The following is a 27,273-nucleotide window of genomic DNA, read 5'->3' as shown; positions in this document are numbered from 1 at the left end:
TACCACATGTTCTTGGAAACATCTGTTGCCCATTTCTATACTTCGCAGTAAGAAGTACAAGACGGCAATGGTGTAAAGGCAAAAAGGAAAAGGCACTACAACCAGCAGAAATAATTGGGGCAGACACTTTGTAATGTCTCAGATGTGAAAATTGGTATCTGGATATTTAGCAAAAAATACTGACTCTCTCAAATGAACAAAACTAGAACAGGAAAAAGCTTCAAAATGGAAATATAGAAGTCACAGTAAACATTGCTTAAAAAATCAAATCCAAATTCAATACTGCCACCACAGATATCACTACAGCTTATTTCTTACAAATGCATCATTGAGCTAAATTTTAGGTCCTGTGTACAGGGGGCTTATCTAAGCTTTTTGGGGGGGTCATTATTCCTGTGTGTATTCTCTCTTTTTAGATAAATCAGACTCAAAACCAGAAGTGCTGTTTCAATAACAAGGTTATAAGCCAGTCAAGTAAAGTTAATGGTTTTACATTGTCTCAGGATTTGCTACCCAAGTTATTTATGAGTTCAGTGACCACAGGTAATCAGATGTCACGTGCAGCAGAAACAGGTTTTCAGCCATTGGGAAAGACCGACGGGATAGTGCTGTAGACAATGGCAGTCACTCTGGAGTTTCCCCACTGGTACGCTGAAGTCTCATTCCACTTTTTGCTCTACCAGTCCAGCTTCAGATCAGCCTTACTCCATGTGTATTTTCCTCCTCGCTTCAGAAACATCTTTTCATCAAATCCACTGAATTTTATAGCTTCTTCTACACCAACATCCAGGATGGACTTGGAAGGGTCCTTCCGGCCCTTTCTACAGTTCAGAAAGCGCATCTAGAAAATTCATAACAGAAACTGGTATATTTCCATGCAATGAATCCTGTAAAACTCAGTCTAGAGTATTAATCTCAAATAGCTTTGGATATTCCGATCATGTCGACAGATATTTTTTGAAATCTGTGGCTGATATTGAACCAGTTGTACCCCATCTCTCTACTTAACCAGCTCATGTTCTGGTGGAAGAGGCTGGCTTAAACATAGTAGATTAACTAAGCGCACAATAAACAGACTCATATGCATCCCACATGGGCAGGTGTTGCTGCACTGGGGGAAGGGGTGATCAGGAGAGGCTTCCCCCAAATGCTGACATCCAGATTACGTGTTGAGATTTTTAATGGGAGGGAATGGTATCACAAAAGCATGGAAGTGTGATACAGCATGGTGTATTGGGGAAATTAGAGGTAGACGATGTTTCTGGAATAGAAACGATGTGCCTGTATAAGTGCATGCATGTATTAACGTAAATATTGATGAAACCTTGTTTTGAGAAAGAGAGAGGATGAAAAGAAACGTGCTGCTGAGGCAGACGGGTGCTGGATCACGAAGAGTTTTCTATGACCTGCTAAGGGTCTTTGTTTTAATCTTATTCCATCCATTTTCATTTGTTTTATTCTGTCCTATTCTACTCTGTAGGCAGCAATGATTTCTTCACATTCCGTATGACCTACACTGACTGTTTCATAGGAGCTCAAGTAATATTTGTTAAAGCAAAATGTTATTCAATTGGTAAAATAAATTTTGCTTTGACTATGTGTTTTCCAAATATGTGGAGACTAGCAGCTAGTTTGCTGAGGGATGCCGGTCAAAATCCCAAGTCAATCATAATCATTTCCATTCCCAAAATTAATTGTTTGAATGTTTCTCAGAAACTGAATGTTTTCCTTGTCACCTTGTTCTTTATGCTCTATTAAGAAAGGTTATATTGTTAAGAAATGGATGGCTATAAACAATGATTGATTAACTTGAAAATAACAAATTATCAGCTGGGCATGGGGGCCCATGCCTGGAATCTCAGCATTTGGGGAGGCCCAGGAGTTCAAGACCAGCATGGGCAATATGCCAAAATCCCATCTCTACAAAAAATACATAAAAATCTAGCTGGGTGTGGTAGTGCACCCAGCTAGCTACTCAGAAGGCAGAGGCAGGAGGATCAAGTGAGACCACATTGTGCCACTGCACTCTAGCCTGGGTGACAGAGGAAACCTTGTCTCAAAAAAAAAAAAAAAAAAAAAAAAAAAACCAGAAAGAAAAGCAAATATCAAAAGTGACAGTAAGCATTTCTCCAAAAAACAAATCCAATTTAAATATTGAACTCAAGGTTGTTGAAGCTAATTTCTTTAAAACGTCTTCAAATGGAATTTTTTGTCCTTTGCTAGGAAGAATGGCAAAGGTTACAGATATAGGAGAAAAAAGACAGAGGAAAGGGGAACGTGATTTGTTTTTCAATTTTCAGAAGGGCAGGTTTCCCTCTGCCTTTGGAAGGCAGTGGGGTAGGAATAATATTAATGGTGTTTGGAGCAGAACCATAAGCCTCTCCTCACCAAAGCCAAGGTTTATCAATCAGAGGAAAAGCTAGCTGTGTCTGGTTTGTCCAAGATAAAGAGAAGAGTGATATGACCTTCCTCCAAAGCAGGCTGGATGCCCTATCTCAGGAGAAGCTCCAGCCCAGGACTACATAACAGATGACTCTGTTATGTGTGATAATGGGTTCGATGTGCTATCCACGATGTACAGCCATATGGGAGAAAATGTCACAGGGTGCTCAGTGCAAATCAATGCCAGGACCTGGGTTCAAGCTTATGCTGTTCCAGTGTTCAGCTCCACATTTTGACCCTGTGAAGTGAGGGCTCTGGCACAATCATAATCACTGACCATAAAACTGTGAAGTGCTAATTAAGGACAAATAGGTACTAGGTAGCTACGCTCATGGAACTCAACTCTGGCATTGCTGCTAATTAATTAAGTGATCATTTTATAACTCATTAGAAATACTCACATATTCATCCAGAATAAGGTAGGAGTCTTTCATCTGCAAAGGAGAAGTTAATACAAATTTAGTTTCAGGTATATTTTTCAGTATGTGAGCTCAACTGTCCACGTTTAGTGTTTGCGTTGTGTTATTTTGGACCAAGCATTTCTCATTTCCCTTGAGTTTCCTTTGTCGTGGCCCTCGCAAGACGAGGTTCTGTTTGTGTGCATTCGGTTTCCAACAGATCACAACAGGCCTGGACTCTCTGCTCTTTGCTGAAAAGGTCAAACATCAGAACCTCCATCCTGAAGGCTTCCCTGACAGTGAACTCCAAGGCAATTTCCCCATCCCTTCACACTTTGGGAGAGCCCTTTTCTTCCTTACTTGATATTCCCAACAACTGTGTCCACCGTGTATCTAATATCCCCCTTCTCAACTTATAAAGCAGAACTGTCTTCGATGTTATTTTTTTGGAGCTAAAGGGTGACTTTACCTGAGGATTTTAATATTACCCTAACATTACTTATAAATAGCTATGCCTTCTATAGGTATAAAGAAGGTGAAACTGTACTGTCAATCGGAAGGTATTTCTTCCATACCTACCCATAGATAGGGGTCTGCAAACTGTTTTCTGTGAAGGGCCAGATAGTAAATATTTTCACCTTGGCAGGCCACACAGTCTGTCACAACTAATCAACCGTGCATCACAGCCCCAAAGACAAAGCAAACAATACATAAGGAAAAGAGCTCGGCTGAGCTCCACTGAAACTTCATTCATGAGCCCAGAAAGCCAAGTTTTACATAATGTTCACTGGTCATAAGTACGATTCTTGCTTTGATATTTTCCCTCATCAACTCTCAACCTGCATCCTGTACTACAACAGGTGGCAGGCCAGACCCACCCCTCGGGCCTGCATTTGCCGACTCCCATGCAGGGATGGGAGCAGACCCACTGTTCACTGTCTAGTGGGGGACCAGCAGCATCAGCGTCACCTGGGAACCAGCTCAAGGTGCAGAGTGGTGGGCCCAGCTCAGACCCGCTGAATAAGGGTCTGCCTTTTCACAAGATCTCAGGTGATTTTTTTGAAGTTTGAAACAAACTGGCTAAAAGGTTGGTGAGCTTTGGGGTCATCAAAATTCAGATTTTGCTCCTGATACAAGTCAGGTAAATGGCACCTACCACTTGGCATCTTGGTGTATACATACAATGGGGATAATAAATCCTGGCTCATGAAGCATTTGTGAAAATGGCAATGGGTCAAAGGCTGAACAGTCCCTCTTACAAAGGAGGCACTCAACCAGATTTTCTTTCATCTCATATTAACTATTTAATTAAAATGGAGTCTTAAAAAATGTAATAAAATAGTGCACAGAAGAAAACCTCCTCTACCCCTTTTCTCTTCTTTTTGATGGTCATCCTGTCCTGCATTCTAAAATTCTCTTATTCATGCTTGCTTCAATATTACCTTTTAACCTTGAACTATTAACCTAGAGCCTCAGAAGTCTAAAGCATAAGGAATGAATGTCTGCTATGTGAGTTCCTAGCATTACGTAAGCATACGGGGTAAATATTTTCCTGTATGTATATTTTTGGATGGCAGATGGAGAAGATGCTTGTAAAATAATAACACTAATATTTATGTCACAGAATTTTAAAGTTCAAAAAGTTATAAAGGTAAAAAAAAAACTACTAATAATTCCACTACACCAAGATAACCATAGGAGTATGCATTTTTTTTACACGTTAGGATTAAACTTCAAATTAATTTTGCATACTGTTTTTTATCTGTATCTAGTATTGTATTATCAGAATTTCTCCTTGTCACTTAAAAATTTTTGGAATATGCATGTTAGTCTGTGTAACATATCATTCTGTGAACCTACAGATTTACCCATTCTCTCTGTATGCTAAATGACAGGCTATCTTTAATTTTAGGGTATTATTCTTAATACTGCAGTAACGTATCTTTACATAAATATTTCTCTACATCTGTGAGTATTTCTCATGTTTTAAGGTACAATTTCTGAGTTCAAATATGTGACTATTTCAAAGATTATAAAGTTAGCAATTTGTTTTCTAAGAAAGTTGCAATGATATACTCTTGCTAACAATATGAACTAAATACAATATCAAATGCTCTTAAAATGTTTATTCACCATTTGTTTTCCTTCTGTAAATTATCTATCTATGCCCATTCCTGTTTTGCTTTTCTGGTGTTAATAGATTTTTATTGATTTAAAGAACTTTTTATATATAAGACTTTATTTGATACAATTCAGTAAAGCACATTAAAATATTTCACTTTTAATTTTATATGTGTGACATATAGTTTTAATTTTATGCATTCAATTATACTATCATAATTTTTTTTTAAGTGTGTATCTTTCATTAATAAGGAGTTCCTTCTACTGCTGCAGGAAGAAGGATTTTTTTTTTCCTGTCGCTTCTGAGAATACATCTTTAGATACCCTGCCTCTAGTATTACCTGGAAGCTCCATAGTGTGGACTTGCTTTGATCAACCCTCTTTTATCTGTTTACGAAATTTGTGCTAATAGGATGGATCCAATGGTCATTACATTAGAAAACTAAACAGTTGGTGAAACATTTCTTTTACATTCTATGCAACAAAATTATACATACAGATTATTCAACTAAATAATGTGATAATGTTGATATCAATAGAGTAGCATTTGTTAGTTCTTTCTATGTTTAGGGACTGTGTCATACATGTATGACACATAGGGACATTATACATATATGAATCATATATCAAGAATATCTACATGAATCTATATACAATTGTATCATTTGCAGAGTACCACTCTATCCGTTGTAGACAGAGAAACTGAAGCTCTCTAAAGAACCCACAGTTGGGAGGTCGTAGAGCCAATGCCAGCCTTATCTGCCCTGACATGGCACTCCTCCCACCTCTCACCACTGAACTCTCTAGAGTAACAATGTGTGGTGCCCTTGGCTGAGAGATTTCCCTTTTGGGAATCTATCTGAATATATAATGATAAAGAAAACAACTTTTGCTTTATACAACCTTCTGGTTAGATTCAGGCACCAAACAGGACACTTCTTTGTGGCGCTCCAGGAATCTTTCAAATTCTTCATCACTAATAACAAATCTTTCTGCTTCTCTTAGAGCATCTTCTCCAGTATTTTCACCCTCAATTAAGAGGCACTGGAACACCTGAAAGGCAATGGTAGCATTGGTTTTGCAGAGAGCTCTCCATGTTTTCCCCCAAACCTCACTTCCCCTGTTCAAGCTTCATCTTTTCTGAGCAAAGAAGACTCTACAAGCTGAGGAACATTCTATAAGGATATGACTTTGGTGAAAGGAAAGCTTGCCCTGAAATTTAGGAATATGATGTTAGAAGCACATTCTTAAAATATAAACTTTCAAAAACTGGTCTAGATTATGTTTGATTTAGTCTTATAATCTAGTATTTTCAGGCAACAAAATAATGGATACTTATTGAAAAAGTATAAACTATAAAAAAGCAAGAAAAATAAATCATGTGTAATCCCATAACCAAGAAAAACACATTTTAAAGACATTGTTTTCTTTGCTGATTTTTAATATATCCTTCTTAAAGCCTCTAGTATGTCTGTTTTTCATTTAATATCTAAGAACTGTTTTTCAAAATCATCACTATTATCTTTCAACAGTGTTTTAAGTATACAAATGTGTGTGTATGAGTGTGTACAGTGTATGATTCTATACATACTACCATCATTTGAAAATAGAAGTCAGTCCTAGGGAAGGCAAGCAATGAAGAGACTTGCCCAAGGTGACAAAAGGTGACAGCTAACCCAAGACAGAGCCAGGACAAGCCCAGATGTAAAGGGTTTCCATGGAAAGGATTGTTCTACACAGAATTTCACTAATGTCATTGTCTGAACCACTCAGATCCCACTGTAGTCAGATGAGAAGAAACCATCAACACTTCAGTGTTGCTTTTTTGCTCACTCTTTATTTTTCTCCTTCTTTTTTGGTCCTCTGTTTTTTGATATCTGCCTCCACTGGCCCCTGCTCACAGGATAATTTTGCTATTTGCTTTCATGGTGTCTTCCTTAACAGACTGAGCATCTTGGGAGGGACTGTCACCCACCCCCATGCCCCATCCAGGCTCAGGGTAAGGAGAGGTCTGGCAAGGAGGGACTGTCCTCCCATGCAGGTTTGAATAATGAGCAGGCTTGACTACCAAAGAAGACATACATCACGGGCATTTTTTTTCCAGGGACTTTGACTGCAGAATCAGCCAGCCAGAATGGAAGGGTCTCTGCAGGAGAAAACCAAGTCATAGGAGCAGTAAGGGGAACAATACTGAGGGTGTGGGATTGGGCATGGAGGGGTAGAAGGAGCCCCCTCCTCCCATGCTGCTGGAGCAAGCCTACAGTTCACAACAAAGCCTCCCAGTGAGCAGTCCACATGCTCAGTGCTGTTGTCCCAGACACACAGCTGGTGGCACCTTCCATCCCACAGCCTCGTGGTGGAGGAGATAGCCTCAGGAAACCAGATTCCAAGTGCCATGTACGATTAGACTAAGAACAGGCATCTGATACAGGGGCATCAATCTATGTCAATTGGAAGCCTGAAAACATCAACAATCTGGTTTTCCAAACAGGCAGGAGCTGCTTCCACCAAAAGAGTCAGGATCTTGAAATGGCAAATCTAGAATGAATGAGGAAGATGGTAGCAACAGGAAACACGGGGCAGAGGAGACAGGTGGGGAGAGGAGCAGGGTCTGGCAGAGGAGAGAGGTGGGGAGAGGAGTGGGGTCTGGCAGGAGTGTCCGCATCTCTAAGGCGGCTCAGCCCCCGCCTGGAGCCGCTGCCTTCCTGGTGGATCGTAGTCCCTGTTTTTCCTATCATACGTCTCTATCTTTCCTCCATTTCCTTCTAGACCTGGGAATGTGGCTGATATTTCACGTCCTTATATATGTAATCATAAGTCCATGTTCAACATACCTATTAAAAAATGTTATAAGTACCATCTCCAGCTTCCCCTAACCCATTTCCACATATTACAGGACAGCTTTGGGAAAATGACAGAATGCCTCTTTCCCTCCTTCCTAACTCTATTTGGAATGCTGACATGGGATTGAAAGAAACCTCCAAGGCAGCTTTGAAGGAAAGGCTGTTCTTTGTGCAGGCAAGCCCTCTAGTCTGGACGTGACTTCCTGCTTCAGGTCTTTGCCGCCTATGAAAATTCTTTCCATTTTTCAGAGCATAGCCAAACGCCTCCTCCTATATGAAGCCTTCCAGTTAAGTCTGGCCTGCTTTGCCACTTCACGTAATGGAAGCCCACATAGCTTGCTACTGTGTGAGTTTTCCCCCATCTCTGTGTGTTTGTGCCAGCACTGAGCTCTGCATCTGATCTTTCACTGCATCCACGCTGGGCTCCAGACACAGGTGCTGCGTAGCTGTACAACAGTCCCCAGAACTGCTCATTAGAAATACATGTTTTGCAAGCCCTCCCGACTGTACGTGCCTTGACCACAGGCCCTGTTTCAGGACAGCAGATATGACGCCCAAGAGGCTGCTTTTTAAACAGCCTCCTGATTCGATGCTGATGAGCAGTCAAAGGTAGAAAACAAGGATTTTAGTCATCGTGTCTGCATGTAGCGGGTGCTGCATACGTGGAGCTGGCTTGTGTGTGTGGCCTTTAGGCTTTTAGTAGTGGGTAGTGGGGTCAGCCCTAAAGCATGAATCTGGGAATAAAAGTCCCATTTTGCTACAACTTGGGGATGACTTTACCCCTAATGTCTTCCAGAAATTCACTGCATCAGAATGTATAAGGAACCTGTATCTCTCCATCCATGAGCCAAGAGTTTCAGAAAGAAATTTTGGCTTTCTATGAACATATTCTTTCAAACATTTCCAAGCACTGAGCATATTTTTTGATGTTTATCCTCACAATATTTCCAAAGGAAATCATTTCAAGTTTTCAGAAAAGGGAAGTAAGGCAAAGAAAAGTATCGCTTTAAGTGTAACATAGCTGAAAAACCAAGGACCTGACTTCTGGAATGGCTTGCGAGGTCCAGAGTTCTCTTGTGTAAGTGTTGTGTTCAGTTTCGTTGAAAAAAGGCGTTCCTGAACGTTTTCTTGCAGGAAATCAGCAAAAGGAACCTTGTGTACTTACTTTCCAGCGGACAGGGTTTAACGCTTTGATCTGTTCAGTCATGTCCTCTTCCACGTTGAAACGATTAATGACAGAATTTATCTTGAAAGCGACTCTATAATTCCCACACCACGTCCTCAGCTTTTGAAGGTTTTCCACGTGGTTCTTCTTTCCTTGGCCACGGCCAATAAGGACATTGACCTGCTCGTCAAAGCTGTCACAGGAGATAGCCAGAATGTCCAAATATTCACCTGAAGGAAAATGATCATCTTTAAACTCTTCTATCCAAGGACCGAGCCCCTCAGGCTATTTATATCTCTTGTGATAAAATATATCTTGTTTTAATTTTTTAAAAGGCACTTTTCCTTATACCCACAAAACTCATTGAGATATGAATTATACTTTCTTCTGGTGTCAAAGAAACTTGAAAATACGCATGTAAAATAATGATGCAAACACAGCTGATTATTTGAAAATTCTGCACGTGTGTATGTGTGAACGCTTGTTGATATATTTAAATGAGGTTTTTCATTTATTCCTGCACAGAAAGTATGTAATTTCTGAGGCAGGTAGATATATTTGGATGCCTCCAGACTTACTTATGAACAATTATAAATTTACTTCTTTTTCTTTCCATCAAACAGATAAAACTGCCCTATTGAAGATCCCTAGTATTTTTGCCTAGTTCGTCAGTTTCTTCTTGACATCTCCTTGATAGTTGTTAATCCTCTAAATATTTAGAGACACTCTACGTGATGTCAGGGTCAACTGTGCTAGACGTGGAGAAAACCAAGAGAAAGGGAAGCCTGGTGTGGGAATAAACTATCAACAGGTCCCTCCGTGCAACATGCTTATGGGAGGAGCTGTGAGAGCAGGTTGTTTCGGGAGCACAGAAAGTGTTCACAATTACCTTCATTTTGGTTTCTGTAACATTAGTTCCTACTCCATCTCTCTTATTACCCCTTCAGTTTCCTCTGCTCCTTCATGCCATCCACTTATCTCTTAAGTACAGGCATTCTCAATGGCTGAGTCATTCCTTGCAGTTGATTAAGTCTGAGTTTTCCTAGTTTTGTGAGTTGTTAAGAGCTATTTTTCTTAAAATTACTTTCAAATTATAGAAGCTAGAAAGTCTCAAAACTCTTTAAAGCAACTATCCTCTAATGTTACAAAAAGAGGCATTTTAATTCCTATTTTGGGGCTAATTTTATTTTGCCCATAAGTAACATATGCCCTCAAAACATCTAGCAGAAACTGGAGCCAGAATAAAGCAACTGTCCATTATTTAAAACAACTCAAAACATTCTAAAATTGATCTGAAATAAATTCCTCATGGCATATCACATGGTGAAAAAGCAAGTAACTGAGCACCTGATCTCCAGACAGACCAGAAATTAAGTTCAAAACCAAAAACACAGAGACTTATCAGTTATACTGAAGACTGACCTAGTTGATTTCCAAGTCATCTGAGGATCTGTAAGTCAATTGCTGTATTCTGCCCCCTTTCCAACTTTTGCTCTGTCTCCATAATAACTCTCCTCCTGTTCTCAGCGTTTCCTTTACAAAGCTCTTGGGAAGACAGATCTAATGGAGCAGATCTGTTTGCTCAGCCCCTACATCTTTCCAGGAGAACCTGGAACCATGGTGGAATCTTGGCCAACCCCTGCATATATGACCAACACAATATTCTATATATCACTAATTGATGAGGTGTATAAACCTGGAGCAATGGGGCCTGTTGAATCAACTTCTCAAGACTTGCCAGGACTGTTTAACAAGATCCACGATTTCCTTGTTTGCATCGTTAGGGTCCTGAGTTTCAGTTTCAATAGCTGATTCCAAAGCAGCATGGGCGTAAATGACCAGCCCTGTATAAAGCCTCACACCCTAGTACTCAAATGGACCTTTCTGTGCAAAGACATTCCAAATACGTCCCCGTAGTTCACTGCTAGAGAGAAAGTACAACCTGTGAGGCCTGGGATGGAGAAGGACTCAGAAGCCTGTGTCTGGCCTCTCTGGACTCTGGTGATGTATGTGTTTACGCTGACGTTTCTGTTTTTCTGTGACAAAGTGCCGCCCTTCACTACCGTTTTGGTTTTACACACGGCCTTGTGGGCCCTTCCTAATACACCTGCACCTGACACTTTTGCTCTTCTCTTCCTGATTCACCCTTATCAGATGGACCCTTCAACGCACATCCACAGCGTCCCTCCCCCACAGTCCATGTCTGCACCATCTCAGATGAGGTCTCAAAGATGTCTCAGCAACATCCTCAAGAGATTATAAATGCAGCTTCTCTTTGAACGATTTCAAGGCTCGAACAGCTCAGACAAAAAGAGAACCATTGTAAGAGAATTGTACCATAACAGGCTATACCTGTGCCCCAACATGATAGCACATACAAGAAGAGCTAATGTTTTCCAAGTCCTTCCTAAGTTTCAAGTACTGCTATATGGACATGACATCTGCATAAAACTGAACTCCCAGGAACCTCAGCAGCCTTAGAATTCAGCAGTTCTTAATCCTGGCTACACGGTGAAATCCCTTTGAGCCCCCCACATTGGCCAATCCACCCACCACGAGGTTCTGATACAATTAGTCATGGATCCAGTCCAGTCCCAACAGAGATATTTTATTACAAAGTTGTCAAATGTGTCAATTTTCCCTGCTAGTGTCTAAACTAAGGCCAGAGGTCTTATATTTGCTAAATTGCAATGTACAAGATAGTCATCTCAGTAATAAGGTCTATTATCTAACTTGCCAAACTTGTGTACTGAGAGCCCTATGGAACTAAAACTGCCATACTGCCATGCACAGCTTGAAAAGCGATTAGAGTAAGCAAGATTAGTTTTTCCTCCCTTCCAGTTCCTCAGCAGGTCTGGCTGAAGGCCCAGGATGGAAAGAAATACAAGAACCGACAATAACAATAGCAATAAGGAGAGGGCCATCCCATGAAGCGCACCATAATTCTGGAACCACTTCTCCCGGATCAGGCTTCCGTTGCTTACGATGCTCACGCTGGGCAGCTGCAGCTCTGCTTTGCAGAACTTCACCAGCTTGCCCAGGTATTCTCCCCGGTCATGAATAAATGGCTCTCCGCCTGAGAAGTTGATCTTCTCCATACCTGTGCAAGGTGATACATCAGTTTTACCACTTAACAAATATATATATATATTTTTAATAGCAAAAATAATATTTTCTCAATGTAAAAAAAAGTGAAATAAAACTTTCTCATTATCTTCCCCTCCCCTAACCCTAGTTCCCAACACCAATCCTACCCAATGGGAATAGCATGTGTTTGATTCAGGGTCTAAACAGGGATGCAGGGAATTGGTTACACAGATGAACAGAATTGCTCAGACACCAAAGGGTACAATGAGGCAACACGGGGATTTGCAATGCAGAAAGCCACACGCCCCCCACCCGCCTGCCACGTGGCGTGACGGTCCATGGACCAGCTGCCAGCCTGAGAATGACACTCCTCCTCACTCTGCGTTTCCCACCCTACTCCTTGTCCTGGATTCTGCGTCCCCCTCTCTCTTGGGGTTACTCCCTGATTTTGGAAAATTCCTTTACAAGCTTCCTGGAAAAAATGTAAAGTAGGAATTAAAGCGGAGACTTGTATACCTCAAAATGCATTGGTGATCAATTGTTTGGCCAGGTGTCACATTCTAGGTGAAATCATTTTTACTCAGCATTTTTTGTTTGTTTTTTATACATTTTATTGCACTTTGGGTTCTGGGGTACATGTGCAGAACGTGCAGAATTATTGCATAGGTACATACATGGCAGCGTTGTTTGCTGACTCCGTCCCTCCCGTCAACTACATCTGGCATTTCTCCCCATGTTATCCCTCCCCAACCTCCCTACCCTCTGCTGTCCCTCCCCTATTCCCCTGCAACAGACACCAGTGTGTGATGCTCCCCTCCCTGTGTCCATGTATTCTCATTGTTCAACACCTGCCTATGAGTGAGAACATGTGGTTTGATTTTCTCTTCTTGTGTAAACACTGGGGTCTGTTGGGGGGAAATAGGGGAGGGACAGCGGGCGGTGGGGAATTGGGGAGAGATGGCATGGGGAGAAATGCCAGATATAGGTGATGGGGAGGAAGGCAGCAAATCACACTGCCATGTGTGTACCTATGCAACAATCTTGCACGTTCTTCACGTGTGCCCCAAAACCTAAAATGCAATAAAAAAAATCTGGAGATAACAGATGCTGGAGAGGATGTGGAGAAATAGGAACACTTTTACACTGTTTGTGGGAGTGTAAATTAGTTCAACCATTGTGGAAGACAGTGTGGTGATTCCTCAAGGACCTAGAAATAGAAATTCCACTTGACCCAGCAATCCCATTACTGGCTATATATCCAAAAGACTATAAATTGTTCTATTATAAAGACACATGCACATGTATGTTCACTGCAGCACTGTTTACAATAGCAAAGACCTGGAACCAACCCAAATGCCCATCGATGATAGACTGGACAAGGAAAATGTGGAATGGAATACTATACAGCAATAAAAAATGATGGGTTTGTGTCCTTTTTAGGGAAATGGATGAATCTGGAAACCATCATTCTCAGCAAACTTACTCAGTTTTAAGTGTTCTTGTTCAGAGGCCTGATAACACCCTATTGCAATCCTTTGTAAGTGCATGGTTTTCTCTACTCTCCAGAAGCTTTCTTCCTAACGTTTTGAAATTTCAAGACAGGGTGTCCTAAAAATCTCTCTTTAGTCACCATCTGGTCACCTGGAAGGCCTCAATCTAAAATCACAGCTCTTTATGTTATGAAAAAAAACCTCATATTATTTGATTGTTCACACCTTGTCTCAATTTTTATTTTTTCCTTTTTCTGGAACTTCTATTACTGAAATATTGGAGTGTTTAAATTTAACCACTATTTTCTTATCATTTTCCTTCCTATGCCTATCCTGTTTTTTCGTCTCATTTTGGTAAGACTTTACCTTTTTGTCTTTCTATTAAAATTGTAATTTTAGAAACCCCACTTTTAGTTCCCAAGATGCTTCCATATTCTGACTATTCCTTTCCCGGCATTCTATTCTTGTTTCACATATGCAATTCTTTCTTTTATCTCTCTGTAATTACTAGCTATAGATTTTTTGGAAGTTTTCTTCTTTCTACATCCTCTATGTGCATTTGTTTTGGTGTCTGTCTTTTCTTTTGATGTTTTTGTTCATTCATTCAAATTTCAGTGTGGTGCAAAATAGCTGAATGGAATTTTGTGATGAAGGGAGGGGCTGGTCCAAAGGAGGGTTTTACTATGAAGAGACAGAGAGGTAAACTGGCTTATTCATTGGAAAACCTCCAAATGCTAATATCCTTGCTCTTTACTCTGGAGTCATCCTGTTTTCTCAGAGATTATCTGTCTCTTGCATGTGTTATACACCTGCCTTCCTGCATTCTAGGAGGATGGGTCTATGCATTACACACCCATCTGCCTGCATTCTAGGAGGATGGGTGCATGCATTACACACTCACCTGCCTGCATTCTAGGAGGATGGGTGTACTCGTTACACACCCACCTGCCTGCATTCTAGGAGGATGGGTCTGTGCATTACACACCCGCCTGCCTGCATTCTAGGAGAAGTGTATGTGTTAAACACCTGCCTGCCTGCATTCTAGGAGGATGGGGTCTATTCGATACACACCTGCCTGCCTGCATTCTAGTAGGATAGGCCTGTGCATCATACACCTGCCTGTCTACATTCTAGGAGGATGGGCCTTTGCGTCATTTACCTGCCTGTCTGCATGCTAGGAGGATGGGGCCTCCCTACCTGCTGGGCAGACTTGCTCTTACTTCTGCTGTTTTCAGTGGGTGGTTTCTATTCTTCACTATAGCTAGTATCCCTGAGTGCTCAGCCCTTGGGAACCAGATCCTTCAGAAAAAAAACCTCTGCAGGAATTGGGGAGGGGCCATGGGGAAAGTATAAAGTAGTAAAAAAGTACCTCATTCCTGCCTCACACCAACCCTCCGTATCAAATGACGGGACCAGTTTCTGAAACTCTCTGTGCTCTGTGGAGCAATCTGGTGAGTTTCCTGTTGCCATCTCCCTGAAGACACATGCAGAAACTGTTTCATGCCATGAATTGGTTACAACTATGTGTTGATTTCTTTGTGGTTTTATTGTCCTTCTTTTAATTCTTTTACTGTAATTCTAATGCAGTGGAGGAGAAGTTGGAGGAAATGAAGATAAATATGCCACAATCAACTACAAGGCCCAGAATATCTTGAAATTCAGATGTCTATACAGTGATATTATCATGATGAGGTTCATTTCTAATTCTATTCTGTTCAATCCAGTTCACTGAGTACTTGTTAGCTGATTGTATTATGGACACATCATAGTAGGTAATTTCCAGAATGAGCCTTTCACGAGTGAGCAACTTTTCCCACCAGATGAAGTTTTCAATGTCCACTTCACAGAACTCTGGCTGTGTTGAAACCAGTTGTAAAACAATGTGCTCAGATTAGAGGAGAGCAGTTGTTGGTTTAAAACATGGAGAAGAAAAGGAAGAAGGTGACAAGTCACAGAAATGGAAGCAGGTCAGGCATGGTGGCTCATGCCTGTAATCCCAGCACTTTGGGAGGCCGAGGTGAGAGGATCAGCTGAGGTCAGGAGTTCTACACCAACCTGGCTAACCCATCTCTATTAAAAATGCAAAAAAATTAGCCTGGTATGGTGGTGGGTGCCTGTAAACCCAGCTACTTGGAAGGCTGAAGTGGAATAATTGTTTGAAGCCGGGAGGCAGAGGTTGCAGTGAGCCAAAATCCTGCCACTGCACTCCAGGCTGAGTGACAGAGCGAGAGTTCATCTAAAACAAAAAAACAAACAAAAAAAAAAAAACAAAAAAAAAAACGCAGACATTAGAATCAGAAACCAAAGAAGTAAGTGTTAGACCCAGTAAACATCTCAAACAGATTAGGTCATGGGAATAAAATAGGAATACCAGCTAGAGCAGCAGAACCACAAGAACATTTTTCATGAGCCTATCCGCTCAAACGTTGCACCTACTAAGTGCTGAATACCGTGCTTGGCAGTTTAATGTGTACAGTCTCACTGCCATGTATCTTTTGAAATGCCATCTTGACTTAGTGTTGAGGCTCTGGCTAGAAGTGAGTCAGTTCTTCTTCTTGAGCAGCCAATTAAGTTGACCCTCTGACTACTTTGTCTATACTAAACCTTGGGACACTCTTCACCACTCTAGTCATCCCAGGGCCTGGTACCAGAAAACCAGGGACAGGACCCATGCTTCAGGGCCCATTGAAATTATCCAAACCAGCCCGTGCCAAGTCTGCTGGCCCTGCCTCACCTGTTTGCTCCTGTAGAAACTGTCCTATGGGCTTATTCTACAATCCCCGTCTTCCCCTGCCTGATGACTAACCTGGTGCTTCCTGTGTGGTCCTGGAGGGCCCATGGTGCACTCCCCAAGGTACTGGGAGTCACAAAGCTGCAAAGCTCTTTCTGGTCTCTCTTATTCTGTATCTGGCCTCACCATACACCATACACCACCCAAGGTAATATGGTTAAAACTTTCAGTTCTTAAATAACCCATGGGAAGGAATTATTATCTGGTATTTGGTGCAAGAATTGAAGCCAAGAAAGGTTAAACAACTTGTTCAAGATCATAAAGCTAGAGAAAAGTGGAGCTAGGGTACCTGCCTAGGCTCCAAAGCCTTGAGTCTTTATAAGTAGAGAAGCCTCCATCCTGGTGTGCCTGGAACAGTTTTGGTTTATGGTAGACAAAACAATATCTGTGAGTTAGTGTTAGCGCCCCCTTACACTCTCAGATGTGTCAATGATTGGACAGTGAGACATTATATCACCTCCCTATTTATAATCCATCATGCTGGGAGGCTGCTTGAGTGACATTCATTATAATTTGAAAACAAAACAAAACAAAACATAGTTACCTAATAAATGTGGTGATGTAGAAGCAGATAAACTGGAGAAAGTAAGACAGGGTACTGGCCAGTGGCAAAGAACTGCTAACAATTTTGAGGAGTATATTTAAAAGGGATGGAAGAATAAGAAAACGGAAGGAATAGAATTTAGAGGCATAGTTAAGATCTTAGACAAAGAGGAATTGATTGACAATGGTGTTAACATACACGAGTGATCCCATTACAGCCCAGATCTGATGCTCATTGTTTTAGATTATATTCAGTCTTTCTGAACAGAATTTCAAAGCAGTTTAAAAGCCAGGAAAGTAAATAATATATTTTAGAAGTATCTTTAGCCAGAATAGTAAATTTTAATTTTAAATATAATGTATAAAATATATATTAAAATTCAAATTTTAATGTAATTTTAAACCTTTAATTACCACTGACAGAGCTGGAGCACTGTCATCTCGTGACGAACACTGCCACTTTAAGTTCCAGCACCCTTTCTAGCCTCACGCGTTTCAAGAAAATCACTTCTCTTCTAACTGCAAGAAGCCAGAAAGAACAGACAGTAAAACACAGATAAGACAGCTCAGGCACGGAGAGAGGTGGGGCGGGAGGTCTCTTGGGTAACTGCCAAACTTCACCCTCATATAATGGGCCCCAGTGAAGCAGTGGGCCTTAATAAGGACATTCCTTTCCCTTCAGGTGGACTGATAGGGAAGCTAAAAGCAGACTCAGGGTGGGTATGCCAGCAGTGCAGGAAGATGTATGGAAACAAACACATAACTCCCTCTCCCAGATAAGCACAACAAAGAAACACAGAAGCAGTGTAACCCTCTAATAAACTCTCCCACTCTAAATCTTTAAAAACTCTTAGTCTGTAAGAGTGTGGGCTCTGACTTAACTTGGCCAGAAGCCCCTCTCATGTTTGTTTCCTCTAAAATAAACCTGTCCTTGACTGCAGAGCCACCTTTTGTGCTTTTTTCCTCTTTCTTTAAGGCTTACAACCACAAAAATATGTTTTCCTCCATTATCTAGAAATCTCTCTTACAGGAAAATACAACCTACACTATCCTGTAAGCATTTCAATGAACTTTGCTTTTACTTACTTAAACCAAGAGGTTATTATATAAAAGTATTAATTATAATTATTAATAGGTTATCATTTATGACAAAAATACATGAACATTCACTTGTTTCTGCCTTGCACCAATTTTTGCGATTGGTTTATCAGTTATCATTTTTATCTAATGATAATATTAAGATCATGGAACTGATACTCAGAAAAGTTAAATGTCTTGACAAGTCTAGTAAATGTTAAGAACAGAAACTCAAACCCTGGCCTTCTGAATGAAAGCTGTAATTTCATTCAACATATCTCCTTATATTCATTCATTTATCTAAAAACATTTCTTAAGGCTCTATAACATTCTAGACACTCTGCCAGGCATGAAGATACATAGGAGGGTCAAATTCAACCTTGGAACATAATTTCTTTGAGGACCCAGACATTAAAAACAAAACTGAACAAAATAGTACATTTATAGAAGCTGCAAGACACCTTTGTAGCAAGTGCTACGAGTTCACAAATGAAAAGTAAAGGGCATAATTATGGCCACAGAGGACCAAGGAGAATTCAAAGGAGCTTCGAAAGTTCACCAACACAGATTTGAGGACCGACATTTTAGGAAGAGACAACAATATGACCACTCTTAATGATTTTGGTGTTTGAAGAAAATGAGTGTGAAAGGCTGTGTCTACAGCAGAGGGAACCCAAGCCATCAGGGTAGTGGATGCTGAGAGCAACACTGAGCTTGCCAGTGGCCTTGACAATGATGCTCATAAGTAGGAGAGTTAGGTGGGGAGTTAAATCACCAAAACTACATTTTAAAATAAGACCAGGAGTTTTCAGTGGGGTGAGCAGAGGCAGTGAGTTGAATTATAATAATCACGGTGAGAAATGACAGGAATTTGGGTTAAGCCACACTGAGAATGGGAAGTCAGGTTCTCACCTGAGCAATCAGCTTTGGGGGACTAAGCCAATGTAACGAGGAGGAAAGAAGTGAGATTCAACATAGCACACACCGTATGATTCCATTTATATAAAGAACAGGACAGGCAAAATGAATCTGTGAGTTAGAAGTCCAGCAAGTGCTTACCTTTGAGGACCAGGGTAGTGGCTAGAGTGCAGCATGCACTTCTGGGGGCTGGTGATGCTTTCTCTTTGGATCTGCAGGCTATTTACCTCACTGTGATTGCTTTGTGAAATTCATCAAGATGTACACTCTGAATATGTATAATCTGATGCATGTATGCCATGCTTTCATTAAAAAGTTAAACAAGAAGGGGAGGAAGCTAGAGATGTTGCTGAAGGTACTAGCTGAGAAGGTACTCTAGGAAAGACAGAAAAACAAGGATGGAAGGAAGAACAGATCTGGAGTGGAAGATGTTGCATTTGAAGGTCACGTACTGAGTTATCTCCAAGATGCTGCAAGTTATCAATGTGGTGATGCCCAGTAAGCATTCTTTAGAGCTAAGTCTTTGACATATTTGTTAAAACAATTTTAAGGTTTCCTATGAAAAGAACATACACAAACTCAAATATAAGGTTCAACTACTGCTGTTTTTATGTCAAAGTTTTGTTTTTGTTTCCAACTTTCCTAATTACTAATAACTGTTTCTGGAAAACCCAAATTTGTTAGTGTTGTGGGTGAACTCAGAAAGTGGTGCAGTCTTCCCAAACTGCCTCTTTCCAAACACTGAGTGTGACAGGGACCTGCCCTTTGCGTAGACCTCTGCTTGCTTCCAAGAGATAGGAGGGACAGGTTTGCTCCACCAATCCCCCACTCTGGGCCAACTCTGTGATTTAGGAAGGACTCACTCCAAAATTCACTGAATTATTTTCTTGCAGGACAACATACTGACCATGCAATGGCAAATGGTGAGCTTGAGTTTTGGAGAAGCTTTCCAGCTTGTGTGCCCCCAGCCCCTCCTCACCTTACCCCACTGTCCGGTGGGTGAGAATCCTGATTTCTGCCTGGGACTAGGGACTCACCAGCTTCCTTGAGCAAAAGCAGTCCTCTCTTTGCTTCCTCAAGGGGCAGCACAAAGGACGTTTTGGCCGTGTGGAAACAGAAGCCGCATTTGTAGTTGCACTGGCGAGTGAAGTGGTAGTTGACGCTGGTAGGGGTGGTGGAAAGAGGGGGGTCCTCTTCCTCCTCTTTGGTCTTGTCTGGCTCTCTCGGGACCAGCTGCTTCTTTGTCCTCTTGATCCCTGGCAGCCAGAACGTTGCCCTCAGCCAACAGAACAGCAGGACCAGGCTCCTCCACAGAGAGCTCAAAGGCAGGCTTAACACACTCAGTAGCTTCCCAGGAAAAGCAGCAGGTGTGAGCACCCACATGGTGGCAGATGCCTGGAGCAGAGTGGCCGCTGCATGCTGGGGACTTGCTTTATATAGGGGTGGAAATCAGCAGTCTCTGAGCAACCTGTCATCAGGGAGCAGGACACACCTTCTTCGACTAACACTCAGCTGAGTTAGAGTTTCGATTTTACCATAGATGAAAGTGAAAGTTGAAACAGGGCCAAGACTGAAGAGTAGAGATGGGGACCAGTGTTCCTGCTTTCTCTACTCACAGCTGCCTTAGTCCATTTGTATTATGACAGTCTCTCTAGCTTGATGTAGTTACAGATGAGGACAGCAGTCTCTATGAATATCTAACTCTCCATCCAATAGGGAGACACAGGTGCACTGATCAACACGCTTTGTACTTGCTGCATTATTTTCTCTTGACATAGCCAAGTAACAGTTTTTGCTCCATCATGGGTGGGCCCTCAGAAAGTTTCTTTCTTTTTTTTTTTTTTTTCTCAAGATGGAGTCTTGCTCTGTTGCCCAGGCTGGAGTGCAATGGCACGATCTTGGCTCACTGCAACCTCTGCCTCCTGGGTTCAAGCAGTTCTCCCATTAGCGAAATTTCCCACTCAGCCTCAACCTCCTGAGTAGCTGGGATTACAGGTGTGTGCCACCATGCCCAACTAATTTTTTGTATTTTTTTTTTTTAGTAGAGTTGGGGTTTCACCATGTTGGCCAGGCTGGTCTTGAACTCCGGACCTTGTGATCTGCCCGCCTTGGCCTCCCAAGTGCTGGGATTATAGGCATGAGCCACGCACCTGGTTGGAAAAGTTTCTTTTTAAAGCCAGATAATAAACAGACTGATTGGCTGGTGGAGGATGAGTCCAAGATCATTCACCTCGAGATCCCTTTCAGATGACAGTGAAAAGGCATGGAACCAAATTGAATTTAGGTTTTACTACTTCATTAGCTATTCAGCCTCATTTATGCAAGGTGACAGTGTTAAAATTTAGATATTTACATCTTCCTGCATTTCAGTATCACTTTTGATAGACATTTTTAGTTAGAGGAAATCCAATGCTTTTCTAAGATGCTTCCTAATTGGTGAGAATTACTGTGACTCATCATTTATTTATCTTTACCATTTTCTTGAAAGCCTTGTTTACCTTCTTACTGAAACCTTCCTTCTAGCGCTCTTTCCTGAGAAGTGTGTGTAAACATGCGATCTTGTGCTTTTGTGACACCTGCAGAAAGTTGGAAGAGTCCCAGTTGCTGAACTGCTAGAGCCACAATGTAGCTGGGTGACTTTGAATAAGCAACTTTATGTCTCTGGATTTCCATTTCTTCATCAGCAAAACCACGTATCTCATGCGATTTTTGTGCAGACTGAAAATGCTTATTTTTGTGAAGAATTCACAAAATAGTGTCTGGCAAACTTTGAGTGTTCAGTTATTCTAACCCTAATTTGTTATTCTGATAGTGTCATATTCTGAATAGAAACAGATTATTCTTGTTATTCTGATACTATCATATTCTGAATAGAAACAGAAATGACTTATCTTACTTAAAAGAAAACATTAAGCATATTTAATTTAACGTTTGCAAAATTGCATGCTTAATGATTACCAAATATGCAACAGTAGGTATGTCTCAGGACCTTGAAATCTTGCCCAAAGTTTCTTAAACTCTCATACCATGGTCTTACCCAGTTGAAAATTACTTTTTGCTAGGTCATGATCACATGTTTACGAAGAAGTGAGAACTAAGTCGGTTTACATTTCAAATCAATGTTAGGTAGCACAGAGGGTACCCACACAGGCTTTTTGAAGCAAAATATTGTAAGGGTTGAATCCTACCTGGTTCAACCAGGCAGGTTCCTACCTGCCAATATTGTATGATTTTGGATAAATGTCTTTACTCGCTTGATCTTGCAAGTACATCTGGAAAATACAGATAAGATCTCTAACTTACACTAGGCCTGTTAAAGAGTAAGTAATATAATGCATAGTAAGCAGCGAGAGTAGCGCTAGCCTCATATGAGAAATATCTTGCATGAATATATTATTGTGTGTCAGGCATTGTCTGATATTTTGCATGTACTACCTTAGTTTACAGAGGACGAAACTTACATCACACAGGAGAAAAGATTGGAGCTGGGATTTAAGCACTTGCAACACTGCTCAGTAATTGCTTATTATCATCACATGGTTTTATTATTGCTCCTAGACCTATACTATTTAGTTCAGTTTTTTAAATTCACTTATTATTTAATTCATTCATTTATTTATTCACACATGCTTTCTTTACTTTTCTTCCCTTCCTTCCACATATTTATTGAGAGTCTCCTATGTATCAGATAAAAGCAATAAATATAACCAAAATACAGATGAAATAAATAAGTCAAAGTCCCTGCTGCCAATGAGGTCACAAAATTCAACAGTTATGTTGGTATTCTTTTAACATATGCTTTTTCCTTCATTGGTTCTCTTTCCCCACCCATCTAAGTGGAGCATTCAGGAGGGGCAGACTTTCTTTGAAACATATTGAATTATATAAGGGAGATGACTTCACGCCACAGGTACAGATTTTATAGCCACAAATGCCAACTGAGGGCCTCCATAGACAACTAAAACCTATGCATTTGTTCTTCAGACTGTGAATAAAAGTTCTTTGAAAACGAATTAGGAGGAAAGAGACTTTATTCCAATGAACAGTTTGCAAACTGGGGAGACACAGCCTTTGATATAAAATGATGGTGCCTTCCAGAAAATAAAGGGAAGATCACAGTTTTATAGTGAAATTTCCCACTCAGGTATGTTTATGTTTATGTAAACAAGTTGTTTAGTTCTGATTGCTCAATGCAGCTGAGTTCTGATTGGTCAACACAGACAAATCCTCATTGCTTGATACAGCCTAGCCCTGACGGGTTGATTTAGGTGAGGTCTGAACACTCCAAAGTTCAAAGGTTGCAGGTTTTTGAGGAATTTAGAGTCCATGTGTGACCTCTAGTCAGCAAATAGCTGCTTGGCTCTATTGTAAATATCAGCTCGGTTAGTCACTCAGATTCATTTTGAAGAATTGGTTCATTCTGTTTCACATTTGTTCACATTTCCCCCATCTGGATCAAAACCTTTAGGCAGATAGCGTTGATGATAGGTTAGGCTGGTTTTGGCCTGTCATGGTGCTGGATTGGTTGGCTGTCTTCTCTGGGTGTATCTAGTCCTGCACAGGGACCCTAGTGGCAGGGCAGTGGCCAATTGATCAACTACAGCCATTCACTTATGAGAGGCATACAGGTACCTGTTAAATTTGAATCAAACTCTTTTGCGTTAAGTTGGTTCTCCTTTCTGGCTGGAGCAATTTTGAAGTCTCAAGGGTTAGGTCGGCACGATCCTACTGGGGGTCTATTGCAGGCATCTGTTAAAATAGGCTGGGAAAATCTTAAAGAGGAGCCAAATACTTTGCTCAAACATGAGGAGTATCAAGACTTGTAGGGTGGCATGCAGAAGGAACCCTACTGCAGGGGAAGCCAGGTGGAAATATCTGGAAATCAGAAACTCAACCTGGTAAGTCCAGCCAGGAGGCTTTTTGAAGGTTTTTTTTTTTTTTTTTTTTTTTTCTCCAGAGATTCGGCTAGCCTTAAAATCTTAGATGTTTCCAATTCAACCTACCTGGAAGTCTCTGCCCTGCAGAAAGTGGTAGCAACAGCACAAACTTCACTCTGTGCAGGGAGGAGATAGTCTAAAGCAATGTGTTTGTCTAGGGCTACATGAGCAAGGGAGTCTATGGACCTCTGCTACACCCTAATAGCTTGGGAGCAGGCAATTCTGTGAACAGTTCAGGAAGGTTTTCTGATCACTTATTAATTCTGAGCAGAATCTAGTTTAAATGGGATCCAAGAAACCTTCCTAATCTAGCTCCTTCACTAGGGTTAACCCTTCTAGATGAATTATATCCTTGAGAGTATCCACAACTATTACCTTCATAATCTGAGGGGTTATCATGAGTGTTGGATTGTAGCTCTTAGAGAATAGGGTAGGTAGTGTTGGTGGAGCTAACTGAATAGATGGGAACTTGGATAAAAGGTATTTCTGTGGCAAAATATCCTGGTGAGGATAACTCAAGCATCATTTCTTCTTTCTAGGATAGTAAAATATGGGCCTGGCATGTTTCTAAGAACTTCCATCCTAGGAAGTATGTGAAAGTCCAAAGGAAAAACAACTGCCATTGAAGGGTCCTCGTTGGAAAATAATAGATAAAGATTAGGAACCAGGCCGGACGCAGTGGCTCATGCCTATAATCCCAGCACTTTGGGAGGCCGAGGTGGGTGGATCACGAGGTCAAGAGATCGAGACCATCCTGGTCAACATGGTGAAACCCTGTCTCTACTAAAAATACAAAAATTAGCTGGGCACGGTGGCGTGTGCCTGTAGTCCCAGTTACTCGGGAGGCTGAGGCAGGAGAATTGCTTGAACCTGGGAGGCGGAGGTTGCAGTGAGCTGAGATCGCGCCATTGCACTCCAGCCTGGGTAACAAGAGCGAAACTCTGTCTCCAAAAAAAAAAAAAAAAAACAGATTAGGAACCATCATAGGTGGGCTGGCTACCCCAACCATCTGGATGAATTTAGAACTCCGAGGACGGTCCAAAAAAAGCATGCTGTGTTTAAGGACAGACAGAGTAGTCACAGTGTTGAACAGAGCTCTGATGAGTTTTTTTCCAATCTTAATAACTGATTCCCCTAGTTGAGTAATTTGAGTAGGGGAAATGTCTCGAGAGGCTCTATGGTTTTGCTTGAGGGAAGAGGGCTGGTAAACTTTGTCAGGATTTAATTGTAGCCAGATATTGTAGGAAATCAGGAGAACTCAGGATCCAGTCCAGTCTACAGGTAGAAAACCAGCACCTGAAAACAGTGCACAGAGCTTTAACCTATTAATAGGTGCACTTTAGTTTTCCTTAACAACATGACTTTTTCTCTCCACATTAATCATAGAGAAACTTTCAGGTTTTAGAACCTCTAGAGACTAGGAAGCCAAATGAAGGTAGAATTTAGATTTTACTTAGGGTCTTAAGGTCCTTGGGCCTACTGGGAAGTGACAAGTTCTATGCATTCACTGTAAAGCTTGGAACTCTTGAAGCCAGGCATTTTATGAACCTTCTTAAATATGACTTTTCAGCCAAAGCCTAGTAATATAATCAGTATTTCCAACAGTATTTTGCTTATAAAAGAGAGATTTTTTACTGAACTTATGGAAATAAAATAAGAATGCTGACAAATAGTGTCATTCTAGAGGATTCAAGTAGGGGGAGAGGCAAATGCTTCCACTTGCGTTCATAAAAGTATACTTCACCAAATTATTGCAAACTATAGCTTATGAAAGGAAATGTCCTTGAATCTGAAAAACAAAACATTTAAGTGGAGAACCAACATTTTAAATAAAAGTCATAAAATTATCCTTATCAATTTTTTAATTTCAAGTAATTAATTTTGTTTTTCTTAATCTTAATTAGTAATTTTGGGCTACAGCTGATTGCAAATGCTACTAGAAAAGAATTTAAAACAATAATTATGGATGTGAAAAATCTAGAACAGCCATGATCAAAACTCTGATGAGAGTTTACAAGGAAATTGTAAGAAAGAATGTAGAAATAATTGCAAGTAAATATAGGTATTTCTGTGTATACCACCATTTAACACAATAATCATACTCATGACTGATAATACCTATTATGATATATTTGTTAATTCTTTCATTGCTATAAATATCCAAGAATGAGTCATTTATAAGGATAAGAGGTTTAATTGGCTTATGGTTATGCAGGCTGTACAGGAAGCATGATGCTAGCATCTGCTTGGCTTCTGGGGAGGCCTCAGGAAACTTACAATCATGATAGAAGGCAAAGTGGGAGAAGGTGTCTCACATAGGCAGAGCAGGAGCAAGAGAGAAAGATGTTGGGGCGGAGGAGGTGCCACACACTTTTAAACAATTAGATCTCACATGAACTCACTATCCTGCAGACAGTACCAAGTGGTTGGTACCAAGCCAATCATGAGGACCTGCTCCCATGATCCAATCACTTCCCACCAGGCTGCACCAGCAACCCTGAGCTTTACAATTTCAACATGAGATTTGGGTGGAGACACAGATCTAAACCATATCTATGGCATCTAGGAATTTTAAGAATCTCATGCAATTTGGAGCACACATTAGTAAAATATTTATAGGAATATAACTTAAAATAAGTTAAACACCATTTCTTATTTGATATGTTTCCCATATGATTTGCCAAATAAGCCTAATCATTTAATATCTCTACAAGATCAAAAAGACTTAATTTAGGATTTTGATGCTGGGGAAACCTGCCAAAGATGTCTAAAGGTTCAAAATACTTGATTAACCAGAACCATATGTCACTGCTAAATAAAAAGAGTGATAATTAGAAGACTTCAAAAAGAATACAGATTTACATGGATATGATAACTCTAACCTTTTTTTTTTTTTTGAGACGGAGTTTCGCTCTTGTTACCCAGGCTGGAGTGCAATGGCGCGATCTCGGCTCACCGCAACCTCCGTCTCCCGGGTTCAGGCAATTCTCCTGCCTCAGTCTCCTGAGTAGCTGGGATTACAGGCACGCACCACCATGCCCAGCTAATTTTTTGTATTAGTAGAGACGGGGTTTCACCATGTTGACCAGGATGCTCTCGATCTCTTGACCTCGTGATCCACCCGCCTTGGCCTCCCAAAGTGCTGGGATTACAGGCTTGAGCCACCGCGCCCGGCCAACCCTAACCTTTTTAAAGTTCAGTTTCTCTAAGTAATCAAATGCCTGATAAAAACATGAAGCAAACACAGGATCTTAGTTTACTAGGCCCGTTACCTAATAGGTAAAGGGGAAACAAACCTTCTTTAGTGTGATTGCTTCTTCTTACTGAAAGCCCATTTGCATAACCTGGAAGTTAAACCTGTCGCAAAGAGTATTTGAATTTAATCAGGCACAGAAGAATGTATCCAGGACTCTAAGCATATTCTATTGTATATATATAGAGAGAAATGTAAACAAGAAAAC

General features: G+C 40.9%; 1 protein-coding gene across 2 annotated transcripts; it reads right to left on the bottom strand.

The window, feature by feature from the left end:
• Nucleotides 1-111: 111 nt before the first annotated feature.
• Nucleotides 112-20,436, bottom strand: RSAD2 (radical S-adenosyl methionine domain containing 2). 2 transcript variants are annotated; one of them, XM_012441946.3, is made up of 6 exons: nt 19,913-20,436; nt 11,908-12,069; nt 8,970-9,199; nt 5,865-6,014; nt 2,844-2,876; nt 112-841 (listed from the first exon to the last, which is right to left on the bottom strand). In XM_012441946.3, exons 1-6 carry the CDS (start codon nt 20,256-20,258, stop codon nt 677-679), a joined length of 1,086 nt encoding a protein of 361 aa, XP_012297369.1. In that variant the 5' UTR covers nt 20,259-20,436; the 3' UTR covers nt 112-676. The 2 variants fall into 2 exon arrangements, with proteins under 2 accessions (XP_012297369.1, XP_064219897.1); XM_064363827.1 differs by having other exon boundaries at nt 19,855-19,918.
• Between the last annotated feature and the right edge of the window lie 6,837 nt (nt 20,437-27,273).

This window comes from Aotus nancymaae, unplaced genomic scaffold, assembly GCF_030222135.1.
Source record: "Aotus nancymaae isolate 86718 unplaced genomic scaffold, 86718_ANA_hifiasm-v0.15.2.pri h1tg000057l, whole genome shotgun sequence".
NCBI lineage: Eukaryota > Metazoa > Chordata > Mammalia > Primates > Aotidae > Aotus > Aotus nancymaae.
Note: the sequence above shows the minus strand (reverse complement) of the source record. Positions and strands in the feature narration are given on the sequence as shown.